General features: G+C 36.2%; 1 protein-coding gene across 1 annotated transcript; it reads left to right on the plus strand.

The window, feature by feature from the left end:
* Window positions 1-6,680: 6,680 nt before the first annotated feature.
* Window positions 6,681-8,747, plus strand: LOC113931240 (protein SDA1 homolog). Its single transcript, XM_027609011.2, is given in 3 exon segments — window positions 6,681-8,362; window positions 8,364-8,524; window positions 8,527-8,747. Coding segments are annotated over 3 exon segments (2,064 nt in total).
* The last annotated feature ends 1,868 nt before the right edge of the window (window positions 8,748-10,615 follow it).

A 10,615-nucleotide genomic window follows, 5' to 3' on the forward strand; every position in this document is an offset into this window, starting at 1 on the left:
CCTTTCAAAAAAATAGTAAAAGAAATTCTTTAGGAAGAGAAAATAATATAGGTTAGAAACTTGGATCTGTTTAAAGGAAGAGCATTGAAGAAGGAATAAGGGAAGGTAAAATAAAAACTTTTGTTTTATTCTTAATTGCTCTAACAGATAACTTTAAAATAGTAACAACAATGTATTCAGTTGTGGGTGCTTATGTGTGTGTGTGTGTGTGTGTGTGTGTGTGTGTGTGTGTGTGTGTGTGTGTGTATCAGCCAACATATACATGTTTATGTATGTTTATATATAAATGAAAGGAATGACTTCAAAGATACAGAGGACAGGAGGAAAGAAATAGGATTATTGGGTTATAAGATACACTACCCATGAAGTGGTATAGTGTTATTTGAAAGATGACTTGGAGAAGTGATGTCACCAAGATGGTGGAGCAGCAGACCCTAGTCTCTCTCCTCTCACAAAAATCAGCAATTATATAGCTATCCATGAAAAAAATAGTTCTGGGAGAGCTCAGAGATCTACAAAAGGACACACATAAACAATTTAAGAAAATCAGGAAAATAATACAAAAACAAAATGAGAAGTTTCACTGAGGGAAAACATAAAAAAGAAACAGAAATTTTGGGGCTGAAGAATACAATGACTGAACTCAAGAATTTACTAGAGAGCTTCAACATCAGACTGTATTAAACAGAAGAAGGAATCAGTGAACTCAAAACCAGAATATTTGAAATTATACAGTCAGAGAACAAAAAGGAAAAGAGAATAAAAAGGAATGAAGACAGGACTTACGGGATCCCATTAAGAGAAACAATGCATGCATCATTGCAATTCCAGAAGGAGAAGAGAAAGAGAAAGGAGCAGAAAGCTTATTTGAAGAAATAATGGCTAAGAACTTTCGAAACTAGGGAGAGATTTCGATATCCAATTTCATGCAGCTAATAGGTCAACCCCAAAATTTCAATCCAAAATTGTTTTCTCTAAGAAATATTATAATACAGTTGTCTAAAATCAAGGGCAAAAGAGAATTTTTAAAGCAGCAAGAGAAAAAAAATTCTCGTATAAGGGAACCACTTATAAGGCTATCAGCAGAGTTTTCATCAGAAATCTTTCAGGTAGGGAGAGAATGGGAAATATATTCAAAGTGCTGAAAGAAAGAAATATCCAACCAAGAATACTTTACATGGCAAAGTTGTCCTTCAGAAACAAAGGTGAGATAAAGACTTCCCCAAACAAACAAAAGCCGAAGGAGTTATCACCACTCAGCCTGCCTTACAGGAAATGCTAAAAGGAGTTTTTCAAGCCGATATGAAAAGATGCTAATTAGTTACATGAAAATGTATGAAAATACACAACACACTGGTAAAAGTAATCATATAAGCAGATTTCGAATACTCTGTGTAATATTGTGGTGTGTTAACCATACCACATGAGGCTTATATCCTTCACAAAAATTAAGGCAGGAGGGTCTGAATAGACATTTTTCCAAAACGACATGCAGATGGCCAACAGATACATGAAAAGATGCTCAGCATCACTCATCATCAGGGAAACGCAAATCAAAACCACAATGAGGTATCACTTAGCACCTGTTACAATGGCTAGAATCGAAAAGACAAGAAATAACAGGTGTTGGTGAAGGTATAAAGAAAACGGAACATTTGTTCAATGCTGATAGGAATATAAATTGTGCAGCTGCTATGGAAAACAGTATGGAGGTTCCTCTAAAAATTAAAAATAAACTACCATATGATCCAGCATGTTGCTATTATTTATGATAGCCAACACATGGAAATAACTAAGAATCTATTAATGGATGAATGGAGAAATAAAATGTGGTATAAGGCATACCTCAGAGATATTGTAGGTTCAGTTCCAGACCATTACAATAAGCAAGTATGCAATAATGATTTTTTTGGCTTCCCAGTGCATGTAAACGTTTATGTTTACATTATACTATAGTCTATAAAGTGTGCAACAGCATTATGTCTAAAAAAACGATATATATACCTTAATTTTAAAATACTTTATTGCTGAGCACCTGGGTGGCTCAATCGTTAAGCGTCTGCCTTCGGCTCAGGTCATGATCCCAGGGTCCTGGGATAGAGCCCCGCGTCGGGTTCCCTTGCTCCACAGGAAGCCTGCTTCTCCTCTCCCACTCCCCTGCTTGTGTTCCCTCTCTTGCTGTCTCTCTCTCTGTCAAATAAATAATAAAAATCTTAAAAAAATAAAATACTTTGTTGCTAAAAAAAATAAAAATAAAAATACCTTTATTGCTAAAAATTGCTAACCATCATCTTAGCTTTCACTGAGTTATTATCTTTTTGCTAGTCCTCTCAATATTGATGGCTGCTGACTGATCAGGGTGGTGGCTGCTCAAAGATGGGTTGGTTGTGGCAACTTTCTTAAAATAAAACAATGAAGTTTGCCTCATCTTCCTTTCATGAATAATTTCTCTGTAGCATTATGATGCTATTTGATAGCATTTTACCCATGGTAGAACTTATTTCAAAATTGGCATCATTCCTCTCAAACTCTGCTTCTGTTTCATCAACTAAGTTTATGTCATATTCTAATTTTTTTTTTTCATTTCAACACATCTTCACAGCATCTTCACCAGTATTTGATTCCATCTCAAGAAACCACTTTCTTTGCTCATCCATAAGAAGCAAGTCCTCGGGGTGCCTGGATGGCTCAGTTGGTTGAGTGTCTGAGTCTTGATTTAGGTCAGGTCTTGATCTCAGGGTCATGAATTCACGCCCCATACTGGGCTTCATGCAGGGCATGGAGCCTACTTAAAAGAAATAAAAAAAGGCAACTCCTCATCCATTAAAGTTTCATCATGAGATTACAGCAATCAGTCCATCTTCAGCTCCACTTTCTAGTTCTCTTGCTCTTTCTACCACATCTGCAGTTACTTCCTGCACCGAAGTCTTGAACCCCTCAAAATCATCCATGAAGGTTGGAATCAACTTCTTCCAAACTCCTGTTAGTGATGATATTTGACCTCTTCCCGTGAAATCACAAATGTTGTTTCTAAGAATGGTAAATTCTTTACAAAAGAATTACTTTGCCAAAATCCAATAGAAGAATCATAATCTTATGGCAAATAATAGCCTTACAAATGCATTTCTTAAATAATAAGGCTTGAAAGTCAAAATTGCTCCTTGATCCATGGACCGTAGAATGGATGTCTGTGTCAGCAGGCATGAGAAAACATTAATCTTATACATCTCCATCAGAGCTCTTGGGTGACCAAGTGCATTATCAGTAAGAAGTAATACTTTGAAAGGAATCTTTTTTTCTGAGCAGTAGGTATCAACAGTGGGCTTATTCGGTAAACCATGTTGTAAACACATATGCTGTCATCTGTGTTTTGTTCCATTTATAGAGCACATGCAGAGTAGAGTTGGCATAATTCTTAAGGGCCCTAGGATTTTTGGAATGGTAAATGAGCACTGGCTTCAACTTAGTCACCAGTTGCATTAGCCCCTAAGAAGGTAGCCTGTCTTTTAAAGCTTTGAAACCAGGCATTGACTTCTCCTCTCTAGCTATGAAAGTCCTAGATGGCATCGTCTTCCAATATAAGGTTGTTTTTTATACATTGAAAATCTGTTGTTTAGTGTAGCCACCTTTTCTAATTATTTTAACAAGATCTTCTGGATAACTTGCTGCAGCTTCTCCATCAGCACTTGCTGCTTCACCTTGTACTTTTATGCTATGGAGATGACTTCTTTCCTTAAACCTCATGAACCAACCTCTGCTAGCTTCCAACTTTTCTTCTGCAGCTTCCCCACCTCTCAGCCCTCATAGAACTGAAGAGAGTTAGGGACTTGCTCTGGATTAGGCTTTGGTTTAAGGGAATGTTACGGCTGGTTTGATCTCCTATTCAGACCACTAAAACTTTCTCTGTATCAGCAAGAAGGCTGTTTCACTTTCTTATGCATGTATTCACTGGAGGAGCACTTTTAATTTTTCAAGCATTTTCCCTTTGCATTCACATCTTGACTAACTGTTTGGCACAAAAGGCCTAGCTTTTGGCCTGTCTTGGCTTTTGGCAGGCCTTCCTCACTAAACTTAATCATTATTTCTAGCTTTTGGTTTAGAGAGAGAAATGTATGACTCTTCCTTCAGTTGAACACTTAATAGCTATTGTAGGGTGATTAATTGGCCCAATTTCTTTTTTTTCTTCGAGTTTTTATTTAAATTCCAGTTAGTTAACATACAGTGTAATATTAGTTTCAGGTGTAGAATTTAGTGATTCATCACTTATACATAAAACACTTGGTGCTTATCACAACAAGTGCACTCCTTAATCCCCATCACCTATTTAACCCATATCCCCACCTACCTCCCCTCTGGTAACCATCAGTTTGTTCTTTACAGTTAAGATCCTGTTTTTGGTTTTCCTCTCTTTTTTTCCCCTCTAATGTTTGTTTGTTTTGTTTCTTAAATTCCACATGAGTAAAATCATGAGTGAAATTTGTCTTTCTCTGACTTTCACTTTAGCATAATACTCTCCGGCTCCATCCACATCGTTGCAAATAGAAAGATTTCATTCTTTTTTATATTTGGCCCAATTTCATATGTTGTGTCTTAGGGAATAGGGAGGCCATGGAGAAGAAGAGAGATGGAAGAACTGCCAGTCCGTGGAGCAGTCAGAACACACATTTATTGATTAAGTTCTCCATCTTATATCGTTCATGGTGTCCCAAAACAATTACAACAGTAGCATCAAAGATCACTGACCACAGATCACCATAACAAATTCAACAGTAGTGAACAAGTTTGAAATATTATGAGAATTACCAAAAATGTGACATGGAGACACAAAATGAGCAAATGCTATTGGAAAAAATGGTACCAATAGACTTGCTCCATGAAGGATTGCCACAAACTTTCAGTTGTAAAAAACACAATTATCTGTGAAGGGCAATAAAACAAAGCACAATAAAATGAGGTATGTCATTTATACTTATTTATAGGTATTTATACTTATATTTTTATGTATTTATATTTATTTAGTTATTGTAACGTTTGGCTCATGAAATTATGGAGACTGGCAAGTCCCAAGGTCTGCAGTTGGCAAACTGGAGACCCAGGAGAGCCAATGATATAGTTCCAGTCAGAGGGCCAGCAGGCTTAATGTCCAGGAAGAGCCAATGTTTCAGTTTGAATTCAAAAGCAAGAAAAATTCACCCTTACTCAACGTAGGGTCAGCCCTTTTGTTCTAGTCAGGCTTTCAACTGAATGGATGAAGCTTACCCACATTGGCGGGGAGGAGGGGGAACAGGAACCTGCTTTACTTGGTCTATCAATGTTCAGCTTATCCAGAAATACCCTCACAAACACATTCAGAATGTTTGACCAAATACTTGGGTTCTCCTTGGCCCTATCGAGTTGGCACAAAATTAACCATCACATAAGTCCTTTGTCCTATATATGTATTATAAATATTCTTTTCAAGTCTGTAACTTGTCTTTTAACTTTAATTAAAATCCATTTGACCAACTGTCAAATTTTCTTTTACTGTTTGTGGGTTTTGTGTCCTATGTAAGAAATTTTTGTTTACTCCCATGTTTGCAAAGATTTTCTGCTATACTTTCTTCTAGAAGTTTTATAGCTTACATTTTATGAGTAGTTTTATAATCTACTTTTAGTTAATTTTTGTTTATATGATGAGTTAAGGGTTGAGGTTCATCTTTATTGGTATTGATAGACAATTGTTCTAGAACTTTTGATGAAAAGATTATCCTTTCCCCACTGAATTGACATTGAAACCCAACCAACCATATGTATGTGGGTCTAGTCTGTTCCATTCATCTAAATGTATATTCTTACACCATCAAATACTACAATGTTTTGATTATTGTTGCTTTCATGTTCCTTTCATGCAAGTATTGAACTAAAGCAGTATGGGTCCTCCATCTTTGCTTTTTTTTTTTTTCAAAATTGTTTTGGCTACCCTGAGACCTTTGAATTTCCATATAAATATTAGAATTAAGTTATCAATTTCTTTGGAAAGTCCTGCTGAGATTTTGATCGAAACTATGTTGAATATATAGACCAATTTAGGAAGGATTGTCATTTAAATAATATTTAGTCTTCCAATCTGTTTATCCTATATCTCTCCATCTATTTAGTCTTCTTTAATTTCACTAAGCAGAGTTTTATAATTTTTAGTATATAGGACTTATATATACTTTGTAAAATTTATCCCAAATTATTTAATGTTTTTAATACAATTTTAAGTGATAACTTTTCCATTTTTTAATTTTCCAACTGTTCATTGTTTACTAGCATAGAATACAATTGATTTCGTGTATTGATCTCGTATACTGAAATCTTTTGTTTGTAGATATAATTTAGTAGCTATTAGAACTAATTCCTTAGAGTTATACATAAATCATGCTGTCTGTCAATAAAGAGAGTTTAACTTCTTTCTTTCCAATCTGGATATCTTTTCCCCCTTTCTGCTACCGTGTTTAGCTGGTGAGTATCTCCTAAAAATATAGATTAGAAGTGATGAGAGCAGACTTGCTTTCCTTGTTTCTGGTCTTAGGGGGAAAGTACCCAATATTTCACCATTAAAAATAATGTTAACACACGCAGCCGACGCGGTTGGTGGTTGCCGGCGGTGTGGGGTTTCTTAAAACTGTTCCCTGCGGAGCCAGTCAGCAGCCAACATGTCTAACAGAAACAATAACAAGCTGCCCAGCAACCTGCCGCAGTTACAGAATCTGATCAAGTGGGATCTGCCAGCCTACGTCGAGGAGTTTCTACAGCAGTATAATCACTACAAATCCAATGTGGAGATTTTCAAATTACAACCAAACAAACCTAGCAAAGAACTGGCAGAGCTGGTGATGTTTATGGCACAGATTGGTCACTGCTATCCAGAACATTTAGGTAATTTTCCTCAAGAGCTGAAAGATCTTCTCTCCTACAGTCACACTGTCTTGGATCCAGATCTTCAAATGACGTTTTGCAAAGCTTTGATCTTGCTGAGAAATAAGAATCTCATCAATCCATCAAATTTGCTAGAACTCTTCTTTGAACTTCTGTGTTGCCGTGATAAGCTTCTGCGAAAGACTTTATACACACATATTGTCACTGATATCAAGAATATAAATGCAAAACACAAGAACAATAAAGTGAGTATAGTGTTGCAGAATTTCATGTACACCATGTTAAGAGACAGCAATGCAACTGCAGCCAAGATATCTTTGGATGTGATGATTGAACTCTACAGAAGAAACATCTGGAATGATGCCAAAACTGTCAATGTGATCACAACTGCATGTTTCTCTGAGGTCACCAAGATATTAGTTGCTGCTTTGACATTTTTCCTTGGGAAAGATGAAGAGGAGAAACAGGACAGCGACTCAGAATCTGAGGATAAAGGACCAACAGCAAGAGACCTGCTAGTGCAATATGCCACAGGGAAGAAGAGCTTCAGACACAAGAAAAAGTTGGAAAAGGCTATGAAAGTGATCAAGAAACAAAAAAAGAAGAAAAAACCAGAGGTCTTTAACTTTTCAGCTATTCATTTGATTCATGATCCCCAAGATTTTGCAGAAAAACTACTAAAGCAGCTAGAGAGCTCTACGGAGAGGTTTGAGGTGAAAATGATGCTCATGAACCTCATCTCCAGATGGGTGGGAATTCACGAGCTTTTTCTCTTTAACTTCTATCCATTTGTGCAAAGGTTTCTGCAGCCCCACCAAAGAGAAGTAACAAAGATCCTTCTGTTTGCTGCCCAAGCATCTCATCACTTAGTACCCCCAGAGATCATTCAGTCAGTGCTCATGACTGTGGCCAACAATTTTGACACCAACAAGAACTCTGGGGAGGTCATGACAGTAGGAATCAATGCTATAAAAGAGATAACAGCTCGATGTCCTCTAGCCATGCCTGAAGAACTTCTCCAAGACCTAGCTCAGTATAAAACACACAGAGATAAGAATGTGATGATGTCTGCAAGAACTTTGATTCAGCTCTTCCAAACACTGAATCCTAAGATGTTGCAGAAGAAATTCTGGGGTAAGCCTACAGAGGCCTCCATAGAAGGAAGAGTGCAAGAATAAGAATATGGAGTAATTTTAGATGCTAAAGATTACATTCCAGGAGCAGAAGTTCTAGAATTTGAAAAAGAAGAGGATGCTGAAAACGATGAAGATGGGTGGGAAAGTACCAGTCTCAGTGAGGAGGCAGATGCCGATGGTGAGTGGGTTGATGTGCACCGCTCTTCAGATGAAGAACAGCAAGAAATATCCAAGAAGCTCAACAGCATGCCCATGGAGGAGCGGAAAGCCAAAGCTGCAGCCATTAGCACGAGCCGAGTTTTAACTCAGGAAGACTCCAGACTGCATGGCCCAAATGAGGAAAGAACTCGACGCTGCCCCAGGGAAAGCCCAAAAGAGGAAATATATTGAAATCGATAGTGATGAGGATCCCAGGGGTGAGTTACTTTCTCTTCGGGACATTGAACGCCTTCTTAAGAAGCCAAAGTCTGACAAGGAGACAAGACTACAACGGCAATGGCTGGAAAGACAGACCGAAAAGAATTTGTGAGGAAGAAAACCAAAATGAACCCATTTTCCAGTTCCACAAATAAAGAGAAGAAAAAACAGAAGAACTTTATGATGATGCGATATAGCCATAATGTCCGGTCAAAAACCGAGTGTTCCTTCCGAGAAAAGCAACTGGCACTACGAGATGCATTTTTGAAAAAGAGAAAAAGAATGAAGTAATCTCAAAGCAAATTTTCCACTCCAAGAAGAATGCTAAATTTGTATCATTATTTTGGAAAATTAGTTAACCAAAAATATTTATTTACATTAAAAAGTCCTGAAGCACTATATTGTGAAAAACATAGTAAACTTGGTAGCAATTTAAAAATAATAAAAATAATAATGTTAGCTTGTGTAGCTGTTTATCAAGTTTATGGTGGTGCCTTCTATTTTCTGTTTGCTGAAAGTTTTTATTGTAAATATATATTAAATTATGTGAAATGCTTTTATGTATCTATTGAGATGGTCTCATTTTTCTCCATTACTCTTGTTATTATCCTGAATTAAACTGATTGATTATTGAATGTTGTATCAATCTAGCATTCCTGGGTTAAACCATAAATGTTCATACTGTATTATTCTTTGTTATATATTGATGGATTTGATGTACAGTGTTAAGGATTTTTCCTTGAATGTCCATGAGGGATTTTTTTCTGTAGTATTTTTCCTTCCTGTAATGACTTTGCTTGGTTTTAGTACCATGGTAATGTGGGACTCATAAAGTGAATTAGGAAGTGGTCGCATTTCCTATATTTTCTGAATGATTTTGCACAGAATTATTATTCTTATTTAAATGTGTGATAGGATTCATCAGTGAAGAAAATTATCCTTGGCATTTTCTTAGTGGAAAGGAATTTAATAACAAATTCAATATACATCTATTCAGATTTTATATTTCTTGTGTTTGAGTAATTTTGTCTTTCAAGGAATTTATCCATTTCATCTAAATTTATAAAATATTTTGGCATAGAATTGTAATATTCCCTGATTATACAGTAAAAGAGTGTATGGTCTGTAATAATGCTGTCTCTCGTTCCTGATATTGATAATTTATGTTTTTTTCCTCTTTTTCTTGAACAGTCTAATCTAGAGATTTATCAATTTGATTGATTTTTAAAAGAACCAGTGTTTTGTTTCATTACTTTTCTTTATTGTTTATAGCTATAAATGTCCCTCTAAACACTGCTTTATTTGTGCCCCACAAATTTTTATACATTATTTTTTATATTTGTGTGTTGCTGGTCATTGAGTTCAAAAGAGTTTCTAATTTCCCTGCAAATTTTTCTCTGAGCCATGGCTTATTTTTAAGTGTGCTATTTAACTTTCCAATTCTGGAGGACTGCAGATAGCTTTTTGTTGTTCACTTCAATTTAATTCCATTGTAGTCAGAGAATATGTGTATGATTTAATATTTTTCAAAATTAATTGAGATTCCTTTCATGCATTAGCATATAGTCTATCTTAGTGAATGTTCCAGGCACATTGGAAAAGAATATGTATTCTGCTATTGGGGGGAGTAGTCTATAAAGGTCAATTAGGTCAAATTTGTTGATAGATTTGATCAGGTCTTATATATATTTACTAATTTTCTACCTTCTTGTTTAGTTAATTACTGATAATTGTTATAATCTTAAGGGCGGGCTCCACACTGAGCAGGGAGTCTGCTTCTCTCCCTCTTCCTCTCCCTCTGCCCCCCGCCCCACTCATGTGCATGCACTCTCTTTCTCTAAAATAAATAAATAAATCTTTTTTTAAAAAAAGAATTGTTATAATCCTTTAGTTTTTGTTTGTCCTGGAAACTCTTTATCTCTCCTATTCTGAATGACAGCCTTGCTGGATAAAGTATTCTTGGCTGCATATTCTTCCCGTTTAGCACATTGAATGTATCATTCCAGTCCTTTCTGGCCTGCCAGGTCTCTGTGGACAAGTTGGCTGCCAGCCTTATGTGTCTACCCTTGTCAGTTAAGAACCTGTTGTCCTGAGCTGCTTTCAGGATTTTCTCTTTATCTTTGAAATGTGTAAGCTTCACTATTATATGTCGAGGTGTT

Source organism: Zalophus californianus, chromosome X (assembly GCF_009762305.2).
Source record: "Zalophus californianus isolate mZalCal1 chromosome X, mZalCal1.pri.v2, whole genome shotgun sequence".
NCBI classification, from domain to species: domain Eukaryota; kingdom Metazoa; phylum Chordata; class Mammalia; order Carnivora; family Otariidae; genus Zalophus; species Zalophus californianus.